Raw genomic sequence first — 24,937 nt, forward strand, 5'->3', positions numbered from 1 at the left:
GGTCAATCAATGCAGAAGTTGTTCTGTTGTTAATTCTGTTGTTCATACCTTCTGCAGCATCATCAGTAAAACCTAGTCTCAAAGCTTGTGATTTTTATGGACTGGTAATGCCTAGTACTTTCTCACTGAGATTTAGCAAACACTGTCTAAAGATAAAGACAAAGAGGATATGGAAGAGAATGTCAGAACTAGAAGAAAACCGAGAGGCAAAAGAGCTCAAACTTTCATTTCAGAAATAAGTTCTTGAGATTCGGCGATGCAGAGATCTTGTCCCCAGTCACAGTAGCTTCTTCGTGGCAGAGTCAGAACTGTGGAATTCCCATATCAGAGGTCTTTCTTTTGCACTGTGGCTACTCCCGGCTTGCCTGCACTAAGTTTTCTTCTGAAGTGTGTAAATCAGCCACTATAAGAGCTGCATGTTGCGTATTTGTAACAGGAGATATTATTATTGATCTTTCTCATTTTTTAAGGAACAGAGGTGGACAGTATCATTCAACCAAGAAACTTAGTATGGTGTCACTCATACTGCAGCGAAAGACTGGAGAGCCAAACAGTAAATGGGTACTTAAAAATCTCTTCAAATTTCCCACATAGTACAGGAATCCATTCTACAATAGCCCTGAAACCATCTGGCTTCCAATTAATTCATTCAATGGACAAGGTGTTCTCTACCCCATAAGGCAATTTGTCCTCCGTGTTATTGGGTTGTTAGAAATTTTAACCTAAGTTTCTAGGTAAGGGGGAATGAAATCTGTTTTCTCGTAGATGTGACCCATAGTTGCTAGTTATATTTTCTCAAGAAACATGTAGACACCCACTCTCCTCCCTGATATCACTTCAGGCCTTTAGGCAAACCTCACGTCTCCCCAAGAGCCTTTCTTTTGACTAAGCGTTCTTGGGTACTCAGAGCCATTCCTGTCTGTGGCCAGACTTCTGGGTCACTCACAATCCTCACCATCATGAGGATTCTCACCGGCCATTTCCTTGATAATTTACATGTAACACTCTGCCGATCAATGCCTTGAGAAACCAACAGATTGAGTTTCTAACTGCAGTTTGCTAAAGCCAAACTGGGATCCAGGTTGCAGAGACTTTCTCTGGTTTATAAACAGCAATAATAAAAAACTTTCCTCTTGGTGTAGCAGTTTGTTACTAGCTCAAGGCTTCTGTTAAGGACAAATGAGTCTCTGAATTACCTTTTACACCATAAACTCTCTCAACAGTTCATGTGCCCAAACTCTTGCTATTGGTTTCATCTTCAGCTTGCCTTCCCTGTATAGTTTTTCTGAAGTCAGCGACTTTCATAGATGTACTTCCCAAGTAGGAGCATGGTTGCTTCTCACCCGTTGTATGTGTACTACGGCCTTCAGATAACTTTGGGAATGACTCCTTCCTCTAAGAATACAGCTTACCTAATCCTTTGCTTTAACCTCAGGTCCAAAGTCATACACACTTGTATTTGAATCCTAAATCCGTCACTCAGTAATGGTGTGACCTTGGGTTAAGCTCAGCTGCAGTTTCCTAATTTAAAGAATGGATATATTAGTAGTACAACTGAAGCCTGATACATGCCAGTAGCTTAATAAATGTTCGTCATTGTTGTTGTTAATGCTGTTGTAGCTCTGAGGTGCCCTGTACTGCTCGTGTGCCACGTGACCCTCTTCCCACAGCCTTATATATCCCAGGATCCTGGGCCCCCATGACACCATTCCTCTGGTTGACATAGCTGATACTTTCTCTTCTTTAGCTGACTCCTCAGCAGTGTCCAGCACTCCCATCCAAAGCGCTGTATATATTCTCCTTGGTATGGCTTTTTTCTCCTCCAGCATGCTGGGTTCCAATTCCAAAACACTCCACGCTGGTAATATCAACAATTCTATGTTTATCCACTGTTTTGTGTCTAGAGGATCCAAGACTCGGTTTCTAGACTAAATAAGTGACTATCAGTCAGTCTCTACAGAAGTCCAGCAAATCCAACCGTCCACCATGTCATCCACACTCAGACAATCAGAGAGTCATCAAGCTGGAAGGAACCCCAGGACATCAGGTGATTCTGCCCTTCGGCCCAGTGATTCCCAAATTTTGGTTTGGATAAGCATCATTGGAGGTCCTATCAAAAATAGATTTCATGGGCTTCCCTGGTGGCACAGTGGTTGAGAGTCCGCCTGCCGATGCAGGGAACACGGGTTCGTGCCCCGGTCCGGGAAGATCCCACGTGCCGCGAAGCGGCTGGGCCCGTGAGCCATGGCCGCTGAGCCTGTGCTCCGCAACGGGAGAGGCCACAACAGTGAGAGGCCTGCGTACCGCAAAACAAAACAAAACAAGACAAAAAAACAAAAACAAGAAACATTTACTGCATGTTTTAGACTCTAGGAATACAAAGATGAAATCATGCATTTAGTCTTTGCCCTCTAGCCTGGAATTTAGGTGCACTATAGAAGAGCAATGCTGTGGGTCCCAGAGGAAAGGTGAACATGGTATGGTATGGGCAAACAGAGGAGGGGCACTTAAACAAAATGGGGCTTAGTGACACCTAGCTGAGTTGATATTTTGGACTTCTGACCTCAAGAACTGTAATATAATAAATTTTGTTGTTTGTAGCAGGTTTGTTGCAATTTGGTAAAGCAGCAAAAGGAAACTAACACAGAGTGTCACATTCTTTTGGTTAAACGTTTAAGTCTGTGCTTTTTTTTTTGTCTGAGAAACTGTCTCGCCTCTAGATCTAACTTTCGCTCATAGAACACTGGATGATGATAATAGCTAATAATCCCATAGTGTTCTCCACGGGCGAGGCAGTATTCCAGGCACTTCTCATTTATTAACTCTTCACATCCCACTACCACCTTGTGATAAGATATGATTATTAACCCTATTTTCATATAAGAAATCTAAGAGTCAGAACGAGGACATGTTATGGTTACCAGGGGGGAAAGCTTGTGTGGGGGGAGGGATAGTTAGGGAGTTTGAGATTGACATGTACACACTGCTGTATTTAAAATGGATAGCCAACAAGGATCTACTGTATAGCACAGGGAACTCTGCCTAGTATTCTGTAACAACCTAACTGGGAAAAGAATTTGAAAAAGAATAGATACATGTATATGTATAACTGAATCACTTTGTTGTACATCTGAAACTGACATAACATTGTTAATCAACTGTACTCCAGTATATAATAAAAAGGTTTTTAAAAAGGAAGAGAGAGAGAGAGAGAACACAGAGCTAGTGGTAGCTCTAGAACTTGAACTCTGAATCAAAATCCCTTATGTATTGCTCTAAAATTTTTTGCCTTTGTACAAAGACAAGGACTGAAGGCTGATTTTCACTGCATTTCCTCCTTATGCTTCAGGTTGTTTCTCTCACATTTAGTGTGCCAATTGTCTTCTCTTATGGGACATTCCTTCAAACTTCTCAGATTTTGAAATAAATAAGAGCACTGTGAAAATAAACACCATCTACTGAGTATTAGCATATCCCCCAAATACCTGCATTTACCTTCCCATAGGAGGTGTCAGATCAAATTAGCAATAAAAAACTTCTGATTTGCTCAAGCAAAGAACAGAACGGAGTCCAGCAAATCCCTGCAGATGTGGCTGGAATGGCCATTGTGCCAGCATGGGCTGGGTGAGTTTGTCTGCTGGGGCTGTCTTAGGAGAACTCAGCCTTTGATTCTGACAATTCCAGAACCTGGAGAATTCTGAGAATTAGAAACAGAAAGGATGCCTTGCTCTCACTGAGTCTCCTCAGGCAAAATGATTTCTATGAGCTGAACAAAATAGTTAATGAGTGTGATCAGTCTAGAGAAAACAATTTCTACAGCCCAAATTTTCAACTGCAGCAGAAAATCATTTTCCTTGCCAGACATCCATATTATATGGCTGTTTGCCAATACTGACACGGCCAAGTGAAATCCACATGGTACTGGGGGTAAAGATTAATCAAGAAATCATTAGGCAATTAGTGAGCACTCACTGCTTACTCAGCTCTGGACTGAGGATTAAAATTGTCCCAGATCTCTAGGAATTTACAATAAATCATCATTGGATAATGCTACCAAGATGGTGTGTGCTGTTTGTAGAAGCACACGTCTGGGCATGATTCTTGAATGTGCTTATAGCCTGGAATTTATTTTATAGTTTTCCTGAATGGCAACCAAGTCATCAGACACTACTGTTTTTCTAATTGCTCCATAACTTCTTGGATACATGGCTGAGAGCTCCAGAAGATATCTGGCCACTTGACTGGAGATGTCTCTGTACACACACACATACTCATCCAGTGCTGTTTTCTCTCACTGAGGAGACTTGGATGGGATATGAAAGTATAAATCTCAAACCCAGACAATGAGACCATTTAATCACTGGTTCAGAAATTTATTTTCAGTTAGAGGTCCTCCCTGGTTAGTGTCATAAATTTTAAAAAAGAAGGAAAGGGGCTTCCTTGGTGGTGCAGTGGTTGAGAGTCCGCCTGCCGATGCAGGGGACACGGGTTCGTGCCCCGGTCCGGGAAGATCCCACATGCCGCGGAGTGGCTGGGCCCGTGAGTCATGGCCGCTGAGCCTGCGCGTCCGGAGCCTGTGCTCCGCAACGGGAGAGGCTACAACAGTGAGAGGCCCGCGTACCGGAAAAAAAAAAAAAAAAAAAAAAAAGAAGGAAGGAAAGAAGGAAGGAAGGAAAAAGGAAAAAAAACTTGTAAGAAAAACTGAACCTGAATCATCGTTTTGTATGTCTGTTCGTGTCGTCATAGTCTGATTGCTATCAGGGCTGTGAATGCACACTGGTAGAATCAAGGGAGAAAATGACATAAGAATCAGGAAGGTGAACATCAAAACTCTTATTTTCGGTATTTAAAGAAACATTCACTACATAAACTGTCAGGGACTACACAGACACTGCTTGAGACAGAAGTGGGAGGAGGCAGGATCCTACCTCTGCTCAAATTGCCCTCCCAATGAAGAAAATATGGAATTTTTGCTTCACGTGTTCCCTGTGATAAAAACCACTAGATTAATTCCAAATGCCCAACTTTATGTTATATTGCATAGTCTTCAAGTTTGAACATTCACACAATTGTGTTTTCTGGTTGACAAAAACTAGAAACTGTTGACAAATCCTTGAAAAATACAGAGCAATCTGTTATCATTTAGTCTTAAGCCATATAAAATTACATAATCATCAATGGTGCAATTTCTCAAAGATAAATGTGTGTGTGTGTGCGCGTGTGTGTGTACCATAAATCAAATGGGTCAGACACAGTAACATGAGTGAAGGGCTGGCCACAGCTGTAAAACAGAGACATTCATCCTGGGATTTTTCTCATATGTCAGCAGAAATGCTCATGGTAGCTGTCAAAAATATTTCTACCATGAATTTAGTTAGAACCTTGGCTTGGCAAAGAGGAACAGGCAAATGTAAAACCATTGAAGTTATTTGTTGTCACCTGGGAATGAGAGCTTAAGGTCAGACTGGTGTTTACTCACTACCTTCCTCTGAGGAATGCCTGGGTCACCTGTTATCTGTCACCTGTCAGGTGCATCAGCGGGGCAAGAGGAGGCTCAGAGAGGCTTCCCTTAAACACGCCCTTTGCTCTCAGACTGCTTCTGTGACAGGTGCCTGCATGGACTCTGCTTGAAGGACAGCCCCTATCATGCTGCTACATCGCTCAGGACAAATTAGCAGACACAGCTAATGAACCAGGGCACCAAAATGGTCAAGGTCGTGCTGACTTCCAAGCGCCTCTGTGAAAACACGGGCCTTCAAACCTGTCTCCACTTCAATTCCTACTTCCATCACCCCCCGCCCCGCCCCAGACTTGATTCATAAACCCAGCACTGACGACCACAAAGTTCTCACTCCCTCTCTAAACTTATGGACCATTGCAGCATCTCTTTCTTCATTGCAGACCCCGTTTTTAGGGGAATTTTTAAAAGTCCCTGCTCCTCAGAGGCAGCTTCTTTCTGTGCTTGGTTCATGAGGAAATGACCCGAAATGCTAGCAAGACAGCCGTTTGGCATCTCCTGAGGAATGTGCGAACCATGCCTGCATCTGCCCCATGAGGCTCACTCAGTATCTCTGGGCATTTCAGCAATTGTTCTGAAGGCTTGGGGTGTTTATCTCCCACAGGCAGCTGAGCTGCCTGCCTTTTCATGAGCAGAGCAGTGGAATGCGGTGGAAGAGACCCAGACCTCCGGCCACCCAGATTAGAGAGTTTTGTGCTGAGGTCCCTATATGGTTGTGTTAGACTGAACGGAGGGCTGAAGTCTGTCTTTGTTCCTTGTTTGGGAAGCAAGTGGGAGGGGAGCAGACCAAGGAGCTATATAACCCTTCAGCGTTCAGCTTCCCCGAACACCAGCCAGAGGAGAGGAGCCCAGCCGAGCACTTTCAGGGTAAGTGGCACCGGCCCAGGGATGTGACTTAGATTCCAGCGGCTCTGACATTCCCCAGCATAATCAGATGTCATCTCTGGGGATTTTGGCCAGGCTCACACACTCTGAAAGTTTTGAATGAAGGTTGTACTACTAACACGATCGTAGCTTTTAGCTTTAATTATCTAACCTTAAAATCCAAGCTAAGACGCAGCCTGGTGTGGGAAAGGGTGGGGAGAGCAAGATGGAATGAAATCTATGTGTGTCACCTGCAACATCTGTTTATACTAAACCAACTGCCCGGGTCTTGCAGTGCATTTCAGAGACGCAGTCAAGCTGTCTGCAGTAAGTTACATGATGATTTATATTTAGGCACTGGAAACTCCAGTATCTGCTTGTGGTTCAGATTTGGTGTGGGGATTTCTCACTGGACTGTACTTTTGGTGCAGCTACGGTGTCTGGAAGTGGATTTTAGAATTGAACCGAGGTTGCCTAGCCTTTGATATTGGCTCTTTGTGTATTTGCATCTGGGCTCCTCTGGCTCTCATTGGTAGTGTCTTCTGTGGGAAAGTCTCTTGAGTGTAACTGTGAGCTTACACTTCAAGATATACGCGTCTCAGTGAAGTAAGTCAGAAAGAGAAAAACAAATACCGTATGCTAACACATAGATATATGGAATCTAAGAAAGAAAAAAAAGGTCATGAAGAACCTAGGGGTAAGACGGGAATAAAGACACAGACCTACTAGAGAATGGACTTGAGGACACGGGGAGTGGGAAGGGTAAGCTGGGACAAAGTGAGAGAGTGGCATGGACATATATACACTACCAAACGTAAAATAGATACCTAGTGGGAAGCAGCCACATAGCACAGGGAGATCAGCTCGGTGCTTTGTGACCACCTAGAGGGGTGGGATAGGGAGGGTGGGAGGGAGGGACACGCAGGAGGGAAGAGATATGGGAACATATGTAGATGTATAACTGCTTCACTTTGTTCTAAAGCAGAAACTAACACACCATTGTAAAGCAATTATACTCCAATAAAGATGTTAAAAAAAAAAAAAGATATATGCGTCTCGGTTGGTTGGTCATCTGCAGCAGAGCGCAGCAGGCGCCCCGCTGAATCTTTGTGAATAAAGAGAGAGGGAGCCGGGTGTGCGTCTGACAGCTGTTTGCGTCTCAGCCTGTGCGATGTCTGGTTTGCATTTCTCAGCCGGGCGGGACCTGGGAGCCAGCCCTGCCACCACAGGCTGCTCTTTGCTGTAAATCAACAGTTGGCAGCTTCAGCCCGGACTGGAGTTTTCACACTGAGATTTTCCTTCCATTTTGTGATTCATGACTAAATATGGTTTGTGTTTCAAGACTGTCGAGCTGGGACCTGGAGCGTTCCCCTCCCACTAACTCCTCATTTTTGGCACAAGATGCACTCGAGTCGGTTAGAGCAAACCCCCTGACCCGGGTGCTGTTCCAAAAGCAGACATTCGAGTGTGTTTTACCTAATTAGGAAATGCTTTGCTCCAAACCCAGCTGCTCATCAGGTTAGGTAAGAGTTGCAAACCACTGAGCTGGGTCCTTTCTGGGGACACAGATTTCTCTAACGACAGTGCTCCTTTAAGAGATTTTAAAATTCTTCCTGGACGTTTTCTTTCTTTCTTTTTTTGCCAAATAAAAACACATTTACCAAATGTTGAGATCTTTTTATTTTCTGCAGGCTTGCTGATCTGAGCGTTAAGTCTACTTTGTCTGCAGTGCATTCTAACACTCCCCCAAACCCTTCCTGCCCCAGGAAAGGGTTACTAAGGACATGTGTATTCATAGTGACCACACCATCACATTTTTAGAGCCTCCTAATTCCAAATATTTTATCCTGTTTTCAGCCCTTACTTTTGTTTTGGCAAGTCTGCTTAGCACATCCAGAGAGGCTGCTGGTCCAGTGCTGACAGCCTCTGACACATGCCTCCGACGCCGACTGCTTTTCCGCCTTCTCTCTCTTACATTTCTCATCTCTCTTTTTGCTTCTTAATCTGCTAGGAAGGAAGCCAAATCACATGACTGCCAAACATAATTCAGTGTCTGGAAAGGGAAGGGAAGGGTGGGAAAAGAAAGAGTAGGCCATTGATAAACCTCATTTTCCATTCTCACAAGTAGAGTCCACAAGTTGAAGTTTTCTGTGGTAGGCCTAGAGGGAGTGTGGAGAGAAAGCAAAGACTGGAAGTAAAAAGATCTGGATAATGACAATCATCACATAATGATGCTAAAAATTTTAAAATAATATTTATTCATAATGTATATGCCACCATAAATTATTTTTAATGCCTTTTAGAAAATCTAATCCCCATAAGAACTCTATGGGCTACATACAGATTTTACTGCTGTTTCATAGATAAAGAAACTGATTTAGAGATGTTACATAACTGACTAAGTCACATAGCTTCTAAGCGGTGAAGGCCACACTCAAATCCAGAGTGAGACTCCAGGATCCAAGCCCATAATCCTCACGTGCTGTGATTTTTAGTGTCCTAACTCTACCAGTTTTGGGATCTTGGACAAATCATTCCAACTTGAGTCTTGATTCCCTGGTTTGTCAGTTGGCGATAATAGTACATGTCCTGGATTTTAAGATATGTTCTCTCAGTTGAGGTTCATGCTCTTTGCAAAGGGTTATGTTGTATGAGACGCTGCCATGGAAGTTCTAGGCATTTGGAAAGACAGAGCATTGGCTTCATGGGAATGGTCTGGTGCAACTCAAACTGTAATAGCTTTTTTTTCTTTTCTTAGGTCCCAGAAATTTCCTTAAAAGAGTTGCCATTTATATCTAGGCCTGGGGGTGCAATGAGTTCACCAACTTAGAAGACTCTTCCTGAACCTTAAATCCTATCATCTCAAAGTCAGGCAGAGAACTCTGGGTGTCCTTCTCTTTAAAAACTATTTTTCACCTAATTCTGCTTAGAAAATGGAAAGGGTCTAGATTGAAAGCTGAAGGGTAGCCAAGGGGACCTGATCTCTGGTTCAACTTTGCCCGTAAGGCCCTGTGTGCCCTTGAGCAAATCACTTCCCCTGAGTTTTCTCATTTGAGAAACGAGGGCATTAAATGAAAACGTTCTCTAATAAGCCTTCAATTTCCCAGATCTCTAAGTTGTTAATTGTGCTCCAGCCTTCCAAATTTTGCTGTAGGATACAAGCTTAACAATGGGATATTTGAAATATTGCTTTCTTACTAAAAGAATACACGCTCAATTTATTTAGAAAAAATTACAGAACCCAGGGATAATCATTTAAAACACCTAGAAAACCCACCACTTCACAAATAACCCCCATCAACATCATGGTAAATACGATTAATCTTCTTCTAGTGCATAAAAATACATTTTTAATGGGCTCGTACAATGTTAATTTCTCTAACCTAGTATCACCTAAGAATATACCTGTAACTTATCCTTTTAGTTATCTTTTTTAATGGCAGCAAAGCATTCTACTGCATGATGTGTAAGGTTTTGGATTCACCCTGACTTGTTGGACTTACAGGGTAGCAGTGGTTTTTATTAATGGAATAACTGTGGTCCCTAAAATGTAAAGCACCTTCTTAGAAAGTTTTGATTGGTTCTAATGTTTTTCCAAGGGTAAAATTTAAAGTCTTCAGGATCCAAAAGAGAATTTTCTTTTAAACATTTTACATTAAGTGTCTCAATATATCCAAATTTTCACATGCTGCCCATTCCTCAAAATCTACGTTTTTGAAAAAAATTTGAAGTTATAACATACCTAGAAAAATGTGAAGATGGTTGGATACAGACAGCAAATTCCAGATACTTCTTTAACAAATGACTTGTCCCTGTGAATATCTGATCTCATGGTCTGATATTCCATATGTGCTCTGCAGTAGTTCATTCATTCACTTACTTAGTCAGTCTTTAAAGTGCTTGTGAGCACATGTGACGTGCCAGCCACGGTGCTAGAGACCTGTTGTGTGAACTTGGAAATCAGAGTTTTAGTTATAAAACGCTTTCAGTCTAATGAAAGTACTTTGAGATAAATGCTGTGTTAGATAAGAATCAGCAGAAGGCGCTCTAGGAGTGCACAGGAGGGGTCTCAACCCAGCCTGGAAGGTGGGAGTGGTCAGGTTAAGTGCCAAGACTGTTGGATAACAGCGGGGTGGCTTCCTCCCTGTTCCCTGCAGGACCCTGTGTCGCAGCTCCAGCCAAGATGTGTGAAGAAGAGGACAGCACCGCCCTGGTGTGTGACAATGGCTCTGGGCTCTGTAAGGCTGGCTTTGCTGGGGACGATGCTCCCAGGGCTGTTTTCCCGTCCATTGTGGGACGTCCCAGACATCAGGTGAGGAAAATTTTCTCTGGAACAGAGAGAAACAAGGCTATAGATTTGGTCCCTCTATGTCTCTGGTACCCGCTATGGGCATTCATAGATTGTCTGTTGCTCTCTGCCCGGGAATTATGTAACCATGTTAAAAATGTACCTCTGATGATTGACGTCTAGAAATAAGTGCCAATTTAATACACGATGTTGATAGATTCTCTATTGGGTGTCTATCAGATACAAAGACTGACCCTTTTTCATAAATCCTTTTTGTCTAAATGTAATCATTGTCATCAGCATCAGAAATATTTATGAGTTATCTGATGTATTCCATAGCTACTCTTTGGAAAGAAACTAAAATAAAAGCCCAGGTCACTCACTCTCACAGAACCTAATGTTAGATGAAAATCAGCATTGTTACCAAATGTAATTTTCCATCTGTTAGCTGTCAACAAAATACATGTGGACAGCCACACGGTAATTTTACATAGCATTATGTAGAAACAAAATGTTGATGGCAGCCACAGGGTAAAAACTTAGAGTTTCATCTCAGAAATTCTCCTTCACAGCAGAAATGTATTTTGCACATGGAGCCTATCTGATTGATATTTAAGCTTTCAATTTGGCATAGATTCACAAGAGCAAAAAATAGAAGCCTCTCCCCATGAATGAACTCTGTCCCTTTGTTGAACTTCTGGAATGGAGATATTTTGCATAAATCACTACTTATGGAACTATAGTAGCCACGACTGTTTTGCAATTTTAAGTCACTCCAGTGCAATTTTAAATTTTAGTAATGAGAATTCTCTCTTTTTTAAAGCTTCACCATAATGATTAAAAAATACATCCCACTACTTTAGGCAGATGTCAGTGTTGATTGGTATGAATTTATCTATGAGAAATCAAGCACAGAGTGATCATTTGTAGAAAAAATGTTTTTGCTCATAACGGTTAGATATACTCTTGGGTAGGTGGCAAGTTCAAAAGTACAGTTTAAAGGATTTATAAGGGGCAAAATGCCATTTAACTAATATGTAAAATTTTACATATCCATTCAACAAATAATGATTGAGTGCCGAATGTGTGCCAGGCAATTTGTCATAGTGGAGAACAAGACAGATACAATCTTTGCCCTAAGAGAGCTCATCAAGGGATGTAGAAGATAAATGACACAAAGTTGCCTTACCCCCAGGGTTCTCTGCTATTTGAGAGAACTAGTCAGGCCTGTTTCCAATCAACTAAGGCTGTTTCGTAAGAACTTAGTGACAGTAGGATTCAGCAAATCATTGTTGGTACCCGAAGGAACTTTCTATCGCAATGATTTAACCCTTTGTGTTTGGACTGTAATCAGTTCACAAGTTCTGAGAGAGGCTGGCTCGTGATGTGTTGAACCTTTTTTAGGGGGTGATGGTGGGAATGGGACAAAAAGACAGCTACGTGGGTGATGAAGCACAAAGCAAAAGAGGAATCCTGACCCTGAAGTACCCGATAGAACACGGCATCATCACCAACTGGGACGACATGGAGAAGGTACCGGGAGATTCATGCATAATTCCTGGGGCTCCTGTTTCCAAACATCTTGCTACTGCTGAGGAAAAGAACTGGCTCACTTTGCCCAATTGTACTTTTACTTGTTGATGTTCCTTCTAGATTATTACTAACTGGAAAAAAGAAAATCCTGAACTGTTTCTTTAAATTAAAAAAAAAAGCAAATCCTTTGCCTAACAGGGTTTATAAACCAATTAGAGTGAGCTAGCTCTGCAGATGAGAACAGTAGCCCTTAGACAATGGTGGGTATTAATAGACTTGCTCAGTCCACTGGCTTGCCCTCCGAGGACAAGCATTATATGAGTAGCAGCCAGGAGAACAAAGGGTTGCCTTCACCCACCCATTCTTGAAAGTTTTTCATTAACTCACCCCGAACATTTAAAATATATATATATATATATTTTTAGTTTTCACTATAGAAAGCTATACATTCATACATTCCTGAATGTTCCTCAACATATTGAAGCCCAAGCACATGACAAAAATTTTTAAATAAATATTTTTAAAAGTATCTCCCTGTGTTGCCTTAAGTGAAGTCTTTATCTCCCAGACCCATATAGAAGAGCTAATGAGGAGAAGAGTTAAATCCTAGGATTTTGATGTTTGTTATTAGGCATTATGGAAACACAAGTGATCAGAGAAAAAGCAGAAGAAATAATGAGAAAGTGACTTAAATTTTTTAAATGCAGCAAATATATTAGAACCAGAACATCTGGACTTTTATATATCTGTCACCTCCATACACACACACACTCTCTCTCTCTCTCTCTCCCACTAGTGTAAAAGAAAATAGTGTTGCTAGGATTTATCAGTAATAATGCTGAAACTTCTGCTTCTCTACAAAAATTCTGTTTCCTTAGGTTTACTGAGTCTAAGATTCTGGATTTGGTTAAGACTGCAGTTTTCACTGTGAAGAAGATATTAATAGTAGGAAAATACTCTTTTAAGAGATTCTCCATGGAGCTGGCAGCGTCTCAGAGGGACGCACCTGGAGAAAGATCCTTGGAACAAATAACGCATTCCATAATTTTTAAAATTTAAATTCAAAGGGTCTTTGAGAGAGAGAGAGAGAGAGAGAAAGAGAGAAGAATAAGAGAGAGAGAGAGAGAAGAATAAGAGAGAGAGAGAGAGAAGAATAAGAGAGAGAGAGAGAGAAGAATAAGAGAGAGAGAGAGAGAGAGAAGAATAAGAGAGAGAGAGAGAGAGAGAAGAATAAGAGAGAGAGAGAGAGAGAGGGATTGGTTGGTTTTTAAACGATGCTTCAGAGTATCCGTAGTATATAATACGATCGGTAGAATTTCTTTTCTTCATTTTTTTTTTTTTTGATTTCTTGAACACTGTGCTGCTTTTACTCCATCAAAGGAATAGAACTTTCAGGAGTCTCATTTCCTTTCTAGAAACAACAAATTCAAAACCAAAGTAACTGCGATAAGATAAACACTCTTTAAAGTCGATCTAGCTTTTATTAGTGTATGAGCTTTGGCTAGCAGTTCTTGTTTTATTTTGTTTTAATTCTGAATGAATTTAATATTTCTGGTGCTAGTGGAGAATTTTCAGGCTTTTAAAAATAACTAGTTAACTGAACCTTTTTCACAATGGTTTGCTCTTTATGGCATCCAGGGATTAAAGGGGATGCTCACAGGGAACTCTACTTAATACTCTGTAATAACCTATATGGGAAAAGAAGCTGAAAAAGTATGGATATACGTATACGTATAACTGAATCACTTTGCTGTACACCTGAAACGAACACAACGTTGTGAATCAACTATACTCCAATATAAAATAAAAATTAAATTAAAAAAAAGAAACAGCTCAAAAATAAAAATAAAAAAAATAAAGAGGATGCTCAACCATGAAGCAAACACAAGTATGTCCAAAGTACATCGCACGGACATGCTAGAAATAGACACTGGCTTTTTTTGGAAACACCTGAAGGCCAAATGTCTGCCCATGAACGAAAAGTCCAGAGTGTGCTGACCAAGGCAGGCTTCTCTCAGCCCTGGGGAACAAAGAGGGGAATGGAGCGGAGGAAAATTTCCCTCAAATATTAAAAGTGGCAATTAGGCAATTAGGTCAGCTTCATTCATCCTTTCATATATTCATTAATTTGTCCTTTTACTTGCTACTCTAAGTCGTTTGCCCATGAATATTAACTAAAGTGGAAATAGCGGGTAAAGAAGATATTGTTGAATAATAGTAACATTTACTCTGGGCTAAATAGCGACTCTAGGGTTCCCTGACTTAAGTCTCACAAAGACATACAAATTTTTTTTTTTTTCGGTATGCGGGCCTCTCACTGTTGTGGCCTCTCCCGTTGCGGAGCACAGGCTCTGGACGCGCAGGCTCAGTGGCCATGGCTCACGGGCCCAGCCACTCCACGGCATGTGGGATCTTCCCGGACCGGGACACGAACCGGTGTCCCCTGCATCAGCAGGCGGACTCTCAACCACTGCGCCACCAGGGAAGCCCACAAATTATTTTTATATTACCCATGGAGAGATTGTGGCTGAGAAGGGTTAAAATTTGCCTAAGCTCACATAACCAAGAAGTGGTTAAGCCAGGATTTGAACCCAGGTTTGATGCCAGAGCCTGTACCCTTAACCACTACTCCATCCTGCCTCATAGGCCTGGGTTTGCGTTTTTGCTCATTCACCTACTAGCTGTGAATCCTCAGCAAGTTATTTACAGTCCTTGAGTTTCAGTCTCTGCATCTGTAAAACGGTGGACACATAATGAGTACTTCTAGCATTTTATTTGAACCTGGTTCCCTTAGCCCATTCTGATGGCGTTTTGAGGACTGCAGTGCCCCTACAGCGTCACATCATTGTGCTTTTCCTCGGTCCCCCTGCTAGATCTGGCACCACTCTTTCTACAATGAGCTTCGCGTTGCCCCTGAAGAGCATCCAACCCTGCTCACCGAGGCACCCCTGAACCCCAAAGCCAACCGGGAGAAAATGACCCAGGTAAATATGCACTCCAGGGCCCAGCACTTTGGTGTCTGGGGAAAGTCCTGTGTTAAAGGGGTTGTGCAGGACAGCAGCGAGAAGGCCACCAAACAGTCCACTCACAGGCTGATAACTTCCCAGAATTCCAAAGGCCAGGAGCATCCCGGTGGCGCTGACATCCTTACTGCAGGAACAGCCCCTTGGTTCCAAGAGCAACAGGAAATTTCCAAGATTTAACTGAAAAGGTGACATGTTTAGGTTAAAACCTTCTAAGGAGAAGTCATTTCAAAGGGCAGGATAACATAAAATGGGGAATTTTGGTTCTGGAGTCCAACAGATCCCGGTTTGAAAACTCGATCTGTCCCTTAATCAGTTATGTGACTTTAAAGAATCCACTTAGTTTCTCAGAGCCTCAGTTTCCTTGTCCATATGTTGGGAGTAATATTAGTACTATTATTTTTCAAAGGATTGATGTGAAGATGAATGAGGTAAATGCTAAATGTGTTTCGTGGTACCTGGTATGATAACCTTCAACAAACAGTTATTATTGTCGTTATTGTCACTTGTCTGAAGCTCAGAAGTTTTGGATCAGGAGACCATCCATTCCACCGGCCAGACAAGATGTCCAGTTTGGATGAGCTGCTAAATAAACACACCTAGTGTCAATTTCATGCTTGCTGTGGTTAGGCACTGGGCTAAGCATTTTATACGCATTGTCTCTTTAAATCTTAACAACGTAAAGCAGGAGCTATTCCGTATGCTGATCATATAAACGAAGAAATCGAGGCTCAAGGACATTAGGTGATTGTCCCAAGGTCACACAGCTAGAAGTGGCAGAGCTTGGATTTGGCCCATGATCTTTTGACCTCGGAGAATAATAAATGTAAACACTGCAGGGTCTTTTTCTCGGAAGAGTTCTAGGCGCTACACCAACACACTAGCAGCTGTTCTCTACAGGGGAACGTCTGTGTGCCTGGGAAGTGCTCATGTAGCAAGAGATGTTGTTTCTTATGGGGGCTATTTTTCCTGTGAATGGTGAAAAATATAGTTGGGAATTATGGCCGTCTAGCAAATGATGCTAGATATTCACTCTGGTGAATAGACCAGGGAGGGTTTTGCAGATGGAGAAATGGTGGTCTGTGGGCATCTCCGTGGGCACAGATTTCTAATGCTTGACCCGGAGGGACTCTCGTTCTAATCGTGTCCCTAGACTGCATGAGCTGCCACATTGACATTCATACTTGGTCCTCTGTTACCAGCAGGCGGTTCTTTTCTTCCAGGAATCAGGGCTCCTTCACTGCAGCCAGAGTGGCCTCAGATTCTAGGGCTGCAACTACATAAAAAAGTGGAACAGGTTAAACGAACCTCAGACCACAGAACCGGGCTCATTCAACCAGTCTGAGCTTCAGGTTTAAAAGGCCTTTTTCGGGAATTCCCTGGCGGTCCAGTGGTTAGGACTCTTGAGTTTTCACTGCAGAGGGCCTGGGTTCAATCCCTGGTCAGGGAACTAAGATCTGCAAGCCGCGTGGCCAAAAAAAAAAAAAAAAAAAAAGGGGGCTCTTTCATACACCAGAGAAGTATAGATGCTGTCTTTTGTTTCTTTTGGCTTTGATAACAGTATTAAGTCCTGGGCTGTTCACACTGGAGGACACTTAGAACCCTTCTCATCCAAACTCCTCCTCCATTTGTAATCAAGAGACCTGGAATGAAGCCCACGTTATTCAGCTGTTAGTTTGGTGAATTCTCCCAGGTCATGTTCAACTCAGGGCCAGGGCCAGGACCAGAAGCTAGACCCTCCTTATACCTGTCTGGTCATGTATCCCCCTCTCCATGCCATCAGGCCTCTGGTATAATGGTTTCTTCATTTACACCTTCATTTCTCCTTGACTAGTAACCAAGGCTGCCCTGGCCCTCCTTTACCTTAGTTTCCTCTACCCAGAACCACGTGGGCCCTCTGCATTCCTCAACAAGATGCTGTCTTGTGCATTCTTGGTAAGACTGGCAGCATCACTAACTCAGCTCTTTGAATTGCTTTGCAGATCATGTTTGAGACTTTCAATGTCCCAGCCATGTACGTGGCTATTCAGGCGGTGCTGTCCCTCTACGCCTCTGGACGTACAACTGGTAAGTGGTTGGGAGGGGTGAGAGCCTCAGTTAAATACACCATCAGTTACAGGATTTAATGGTTCATAAACATGCGGGTTGTGATGGATTGGGGTTTAGTTCAAATTGACAGGGTTAATTCCAACCCTCAGAGGTCTTCTTCTCACCTTTAAAATTAAGTCCTTTAACTTGTATTTCCAGGAAGACTTCTCCTATTGTTTCCCTCTTCCTGTTCTTTCCTTTTTTTGTCTTTATCCAGCCTTGCCCCACTTCTCCTATCAAATGCCTTCCTTCCTTTCAAATAAGAGGCTTAGAGATTCCCCTTCTACTAGACCAGTAAGTGATCACATACCAGCTGCCCTGGTGACTTTTATTGTGTACAACTGTCCCCCAGGCATTGTGCTGGACTCTGGAGATGGTGTTACCCACAATGTGCCCATCTATGAGGGCTATGCCCTGCCCCATGCCATCATGCGTCTGGACCTGGCTGGCCGAGATCTCACCGACTACCTCATGAAGATCCTGACCGAGCGAGGCTATTCCTTCGTGACCACAGGTGAGGCCTTGGGGAGATAAAGGGAGGGGGTGTAAGGGCGCGGTGTTCTTCCGGAACTTGGTGATTATCCAAGGAAACAATGGGAGGCAGCCTTGCAGGTATCAAGGCCTGATTCTAATGCCCAGGGCAAAGCAGTGCGTATTTTGCTACGTGAAATCGCTAAACGATTACACTATTTCTTCAAGAACAGCAGTTATAACCATCTGGTATTATGAGCTAGTCAGAGCTGCACTATTTGAACATTTTTTAATCCCTTCCATTCACACATAGAGACTGAAGTTGGTATGGCGTGGTGATGGGCAGTCTTTGGAGACATCTCAGTAGGACTTGGGTCCCAATTCTGCCACTCACTAGCTGTGTGACCTTGGACTAGATGCCCAAGTTCACTAAGCCATAGCCTCTTCATCTGTAAAATGGGAGTAATCATAGACCCTTTCTCACAAGGATGTTGTGAGTAGTAAATGAGATCATGCACGTGGAATTCCTGGCCCTGAGGAGGCATGCAGCCCTTGTTAGTGACTATTAATAGCAACCCGCAGGCAGCGACACATTTGTCTTCAGACTATAAACTGGTGTTCTGCTGCCCAGAGGCAGACTATACTAGAGACGTCAGGACGTCCTCAGTGCCCTTGACCCTGGCCGCCCGCCCTCCCTTGGCCAGTTTGGTCTTGTCCAAATGTTTAGGTTTCTGGACATCCCTGAGGCTTATTCTAGACTCCAAGTTTGAGCCCTGAAGATGTTAAAATCTCCTTTTGCAGTAGGCAGTTGAGTGACTTCTGTTCCTCCTCTACTCCCTATGAAGAATTCCAAGATGCTTCCAGAAGGTTCCCAGGGGCCCAGAGGGAACCAATAGCTTAGAACTTCAGAGGGCAGGGGTCTGAAAGTGGTCTGCCTGCCCACTTCTTCCAGGTACCACTGGGGCCTTCTCAACTGGGTCTTGTCCCAAGCCAGGGCCTGCCTTTTTCTGGAAGGTGATGAATTTTCCAAGGGTTTGAGCTAGAATCGACCTGGCCCAGATGACACGGGTCTCTGGAGCTTTTGAAACTGTAGGGGCCTCTAAGGGGGGGCTTCGGCAGGCGTCTTCCTGGTCAACTGAAAATCCAATATAACAAACTGTTATAAAGCACTTATAATGGAGATTCATTAGTTAATCGTGCAAAAAAGTTAACGTATTAAGGATTTCCTGCTCTTTGCCTGTTTCTAGCCAGCTCATTTTCATCCTGTCCTGAACTTTCCAGACAATATTTGCTAAGAACCTTCTGTGTGAGGCACTCCGCTGGGAACAGAAGCGGTTCAATAGTGGATTTGTAATTTAATTGCCCTGATGGATTTGGGGGTGCGGAATGTAATGTCGAACTTATACACTTTGTGGATGGAGCCTGTATCGTAGGAGAGCCTGCAGTAGGGCAGGTGGATTTTGTGTGTGTGTGTGGTATGCGGGCCTCTCACTATTGTGGCCTCTCCCGTTGTGGAGCACAGGCTCCGGACGCACAGGCTCAGCGGCCATGGCTCACGGGCCCACCCGCTCCGCGGCATGTGGGATCTTCCCGTGTCCCCTGCAACGGCAGGTGGACTCTCAACCACTGAGCCACCAGAGAAGCCCGGGCAGGTGGATTTTTACCGCCTGTGCAAACCATGTTTGTATCTCGCTGACAGCTGAGCGTGAGATTGTCCGGGACATCAAGGAGAAACTGTGCTATGTAGCCCTGGACTTTGAAAACGAGATGGCCACTGCTGCGTCCTCCTCTTCCCTCGAGAAGAGCTACGAGCTGCCTGACGGGCAGGTGATCACCATCGGTAACGAGCGGTTCCGCTGCCCAGAGACCCTGTTCCAGCCCTCGTTCATCGGTAGGCAGCACACCCTGCTCCTGCTTCTGGGGAGACCACCCTCTCCTCCTGCACCCAGCCAACCCTCAGCCCCCAGCACCCTTCTGCGTGTGGGGACATGTGACAGGGGCCACAAAACCAAGTGCATTTCTAAACCAGGGCAAAGGAAAGAATGTCACATTTTTAAGAGTTAAGGAGACCAGAAAAGGAGTTTTCTTTTTAAGAAAACATTGTCTATGTTGTAGTCAAGCCCAAAGCATTCTTGGTGTGTAGTTTACAGTGAAAGAATCAGATACTCTCTGTGCTTAGGACACAGTGGAGCCGCCGGATGGATGGATGGGAAGGATAGGTTGAATGCTGAGTTTGGGAATAATAGGGGGAGAGAAAAATGAAAATGCCCAATCCTACGTTAGCACTGACCTTGGGAGACGGGTTAGCACAGTTGTTTACAGAGGGCAGGCTCTGGGAGGGGTGAGCCTGGGTTTGAGTCTTAATTCTCTATTCATGACCTTGGACCCTGAAGTCTCAGGGTCCTCCTCTGTAAAATGAGGACTGTCATAGTACCTGTTTCATAGGGTGGCTGTGAGGATTACACGAGCTGGGGGGGTGTGGGGCACTTAGCCCAGGACTTGGCCGAAATGAGCATTCAATGCTTATTAGATATTGGCTGTAATTAATCACTAAGCATTATTAGTATTACATCACAAAACTGCAAAGATTGAAGAAAAGCGAGTCTTTGTCCGAATAAAATGAAGCTTTTTTTTTTTGGATGATTCGGCATCATAAAGCTTTGAGGAGTAAAAACAAGGTAGCAGCCAAAGAGAGACTTGGGGAAAGTTCTGAGCAACGGCTGCAACATTGGCTCAGCATGGAAGCTTCTGCTGGCAATCTGAAGACTTTGCTTCTTATTTGAATCATTTATAGTAGTGAGTCTATTAAAAATTAGGGATATGATGTTGTAGCCCCCCACCCTCCCAGAGATGCTGAGGCAGGGCTTCCTCCCTAGACAAGAGGTAGGAGGACATGGGGCATTCAAGGATCTTTCGGTCCTGAGATGGCTGGTTCCCAGAGCATCATGCCTGCCTAGCTTCGGTCCAGTGTAAGATCATCCAGGTGCTCTCATCGTCTTCCACGTCAACCTGGGCTTTATTCACCACCCAAGGACCATGGCCTGTGTCTCTTTTCCAGGGATGGAGTCTGCTGGCATCCATGAAACCACCTACAACAGCATCATGAAATGCGATATTGACATCAGGAAGGACCTCTATGCTAACAATGTCCTGTCCGGGGGCACCACCATGTACCCCGGCATTGCCGACCGCATGCAGAAGGAGATCACGGCCCTGGCACCCAGCACCATGAAGATCAAGGTACAGTTCCGTGACGGACCCATGTGTGCTGCTGGCAATGCCAGCCCTACAGCCAAGAGGTGAAGGACTCTTCAGAGGCTGCATCTTGGTCACACGCACTCACGGGTTTTAGAGCTAGGCAGTGGTTAAAAGTCCACAAGTCCCATACTTTGAACGATATAGGTCAGTTCAGTTCATAAAGAAGTTGAATTATCTTGTACAAAATTTAATCTGTACTTATCCTTGTCAATCAGCTACTTTCAGCAGCTGCAGTGAAGGTCAATAGAGCCCCCCATGTGTCCATATCTCACTAAAATACACATTTTGTTGTTTTTCCTCATCACAAAAATAGTGCATGTCATGTATAGAGCATTACAAATATTACAGGTGAGCCAGACTTATTTCTGAAGAGGTGTAAACCCTGTAGATTCAATAGTGTATACTCCTCCTCCAGTACTGAATGTGACTCCATCTCAGTGGCCAGGAATTAGAATTTTATCTTCATCTCCCTGTCTGACATACCCTTTGATACAAGTGCTCAAAAGCGCAGCATGACCCCAGGATGACCAAGCTCAGTCCTTGAGCCATCAGAACCCCTACAATGTGTGAGTTTTGAGTCACAGTCAAAGAAACTCAGATTAAAAGGCCATCATTCTTTGGAGGCAAACTTACACGTGGCTGGTGACTTCTCAAAGGCTGTTATCACTCTGAAATCAGGAGGCCAGGCTGGGACCTTCTGATCCACGTCCCAGGGAGCAGGAGAAGGGGCCCCCTGGGGGCAGTTCACACACACGAGAGGTGTTCAGACAAGTTCTCTGTGATTTGCACTCCTTTTTTGAAAGGGTCTGCAGCTAACATAACAGGGAGGGATAGAGGGAAGCCTGCTGTCTCTCCACCTTAGAGGCTCGGAATTCTGCGGGTTAAGAGGAGAGAGACTGTTTTCTGAGGATTTGTGATTCTCGGATGCCCCTCCGATGGGCACTTACCACCTCATCTTCCCACTCCGGAGGGAGGGACATGAAACCAGCTGCAAGGGTTGCTGACAAAGACAACCTAGGTTGGGGGTATATGACAGACACTCAGCTAGAGTTGGGTAGTTTCTAGTTCTTCAAACTTGGAGTGTTGAATAGAAATGAATGTAGAACTTTGAGCTCCAGTGTGATGAGAGCAAACCATTAAAAACCTGGCACAGTAAGATGGTGACATTAGGGGAAACTGACACTGAATGGGGGTGGGGGTGGTCTATAGGAACTCTCTGTACTGTCTTTACCACTTTTCTGTAAAACCAAAATTATACGAAAACGAAAAGTTATTTCTAAAACAAAACAAAAACATACCTGGGAGAGGTCCAGGTTTGCATACTGGGTCTGATACGTACCAACCGGTGTGATCAAGGTCAATTACTTAAACCTCTCTCAGCCTCTGTGTCCTCCTTTGGAATATGGGAGTAATTCAGTACTTACTCTTCAAAGTGGTTATGAGGATTAAATGAGATAGTACATGTGTTCGGCACATGGTAAGTGCTCAGTAAATATCACGTACTTGTATTAAAAATAAATGTTCAACCAGAGCTCAGATAAACAGAAATTAAACCCTTTCACCACCGTTTCAGAAATACCTTATCTGTTGGCCCAAGTGTCCATATTCATTTCTACCCAAGTCTGATGTGGAATTTGGAATTACTCAACTATAGCTATTTTTAGAGTTGCTGTAGGGAGACATACCCTGCTCTCTGAGCCTAAACCATTCATTGATTTAAGAAATGTCAACATGTCCTTACATGTCAGGCCTATGCAGTGGGTAGGGCCAGCCAATGCAGCCTAACCCGGACCTATCCCAGGGGAATGTTCATCCCAGTGGGGGACGCTTGGGTCCCTCTGTGTTAAACAGTGCATCTCAGTGTGCTTAATCAGGTCTATAGTAAGTTCCTGTGTGGTAAGCTCTGGCACAATCAAAACTTCTCCTCGAAGTTGCTGGTGTTTGTGTCCACAGAGCGTATGTGTCGTGCTGAGTGCTGAAGAACAGCTTATGAAAGTCGGGGACATTGTCAGGGTTTAAGTACAGGCCGTGCAGGATTTGGGGCCAACTTTCAGTTTGCCCAGTAGTAGACTGAATGCAGCAGGGGTGTCATAGATGCTTTGGAATAGATTGTGTAAAAGGAAGCTGGGAAACCAAATGTGCTCATTGAAGAATATTTAAATCCACAACTTATTCACACCCCATGGGTTAGGGTTCAGGTTTGGGTTCAGCATCTAACAGCCAAGACTGTCCCTGTTGTCCATGAAGCTTCAGCAGGGGTCACCAAATTCGGACCATGCTGGAATGTTCTAGTGCATTAATGGCCCTTCTTCCTCATCCTGACCAACAGATCATTGCCCCTCCCGAGCGCAAATACTCTGTCTGGATTGGCGGCTCCATCCTGGCCTCTCTGTCCACCTTCCAGCAGATGTGGATCAGCAAACAGGAGTACGACGAGGCCGGGCCCTCCATCGTCCACCGCAAATGCTTCTAGAACACTTCCCTGCTCTCTGTCTGTAGCACACACTGTGAATGTTTTGTGGAATAATGCCTTCAATTCTTTTCCAAATCATTCCTAGCCAAAGCTCTGACTTGTTACCTATGTGTTTTTTAATAAATCTGAAATATGTTACCTGTAACCTGTCGCCTTGGCCTCTGATCAGCACCGGGCCGATCACGTTATTTCTGTTAGGCTGACCTCACCCATTACAGAGTGGCTCCCTCTAGTGGTACGGCCGAGGACATGACAACCAGGATGTGTAAGCTTCCCAGGAAGAGATGGGACAAAAAAAAAAGAGAGAAGGAGATGGGACAGCTGGGGACGTGGTTCTTCTGCATCAGAGTAGGAAAACCAGATGTTTAAGTAATGTTTATTCCTGGGACAACCAAGTCAATTCAGGTAATGTTTGAAGGGCACATACTAGAGATACAAAGAACAAGGTTCTGTCTGTATGGGACTTACAATCTGTGGGGAAAATGGACATTAAACAAGTAGCTAGGGTGCATCGTGAGGATTACAAAAGTGGAAATATACGGGGTAGGAGCTCTTATGACCTCAGGGGAGGCCTCCCTGAGGAAGTAGTGCTTAAGCAGAGGTTTACAGAGTAAGAGATAACTAGGAAAAAAAGCGGGGGGGAGTGAGAGGATTGAGGCTGGACAAGAGGAAGTAGGGCATATAGGGAATGTGTTCCAGGCAGAGGCCCAGAGATGGGACAGGGTGCTGCAGAAAAGAGAACACAAAGAATTGAACCCACACATAGACTTTAGAAGTACGACTATACTTGACTATAATTTTCCAAAGTAGAGTTCATAACATTTTCTCTGTGAAATGTCTGTCTTGAAATCAGACACCGATTACAAGCTATTAAGGCAACGCTGAGTGAGAACTTTGTTATCTCTGATTCGCTTGCCATTCCCGAGCATTTTCTTACAGGTTAAATCAATTCCTCATCTCAATTTCAGAAATGTATCTGGGAAACGAACACCCTAAAACCACCACCTCTCACTCTAATTTGTTCCTGATGGCTCCAGCTATTCCAGACTGTTCTTTACGTGGCAACTTCATGCCCCTTAAAGATGGAAGGGAATATAAATGATTACCATTTGCCTGATTGGTTTTGTAACATGTTATCTTCAAGGAAAACAGATGATGACACAGGCTCCTCTGTAGCATAGTTCATGACAGTTTTCAGTGGCCTAAAGCTCAGGGGTCCTTAAGCAGGTTTCCTCTTGTTGGAGAAAAAGCACTGTAGTCACACCAAATTAAAAGATGTCCTTTTCACATTCTCATATTCCTCTTAGATCCTGTCTTCTATTTCTTTCCCTCCTCATTCAGTTTTTGAACCTTATTCCTCAGTCCTCTCCTTGGATCACTTCTTTCCTCCCCCACTTTAGATCTCTCTGCATCTGCTACAA

At 43.8% G+C, this 24,937-nt stretch overlaps 1 protein-coding gene across 1 annotated transcript; it reads left to right on the plus strand.

Moving 5' to 3' along the window:
- Positions 1–6,254: 6,254 nt before the first annotated feature.
- Positions 6,255–23,825, plus strand: ACTA2 (actin alpha 2, smooth muscle). Its single transcript, XM_030865015.3, has 9 exons — positions 6,255–6,385; positions 10,540–10,694; positions 12,075–12,203; positions 15,077–15,187; positions 17,209–17,293; positions 17,667–17,828; positions 19,485–19,676; positions 20,844–21,025; positions 23,373–23,825. Exons 2-9 carry the CDS (start codon positions 10,566–10,568, stop codon positions 23,514–23,516), a joined length of 1,134 nt encoding a protein of 377 aa, XP_030720875.1. The 5' UTR covers positions 6,255–6,385; positions 10,540–10,565; the 3' UTR covers positions 23,517–23,825.
- The last annotated feature ends 1,112 nt before the right edge of the window (positions 23,826–24,937 follow it).

The sequence above is a fragment of the Globicephala melas genome, chromosome 16 (assembly GCF_963455315.2).
Source record: "Globicephala melas chromosome 16, mGloMel1.2, whole genome shotgun sequence".
In the NCBI taxonomy this organism is placed as follows: domain Eukaryota; kingdom Metazoa; phylum Chordata; class Mammalia; order Artiodactyla; family Delphinidae; genus Globicephala; species Globicephala melas.

Excerpts from the sequence above, each read along its gene's own strand:
- ACTA2 (XM_030865015.3), top strand. The coding sequence starts at position 10,566 with ATGTGTGAAGAAGAGGACAGCACCGCCCTGGTGTGTGACAATGGCTCT. Across the intron at positions 10,695-12,074 it reads TGGGACGTCCCAGACATCAG|GGGGTGATGGTGGGAATGGG; the intron begins GTGAGGAAAATT and ends AACCTTTTTTAG. Across the intron at positions 17,829-19,484 it reads CTATTCCTTCGTGACCACAG|CTGAGCGTGAGATTGTCCGG; the intron begins GTGAGGCCTTGG and ends TCTCGCTGACAG.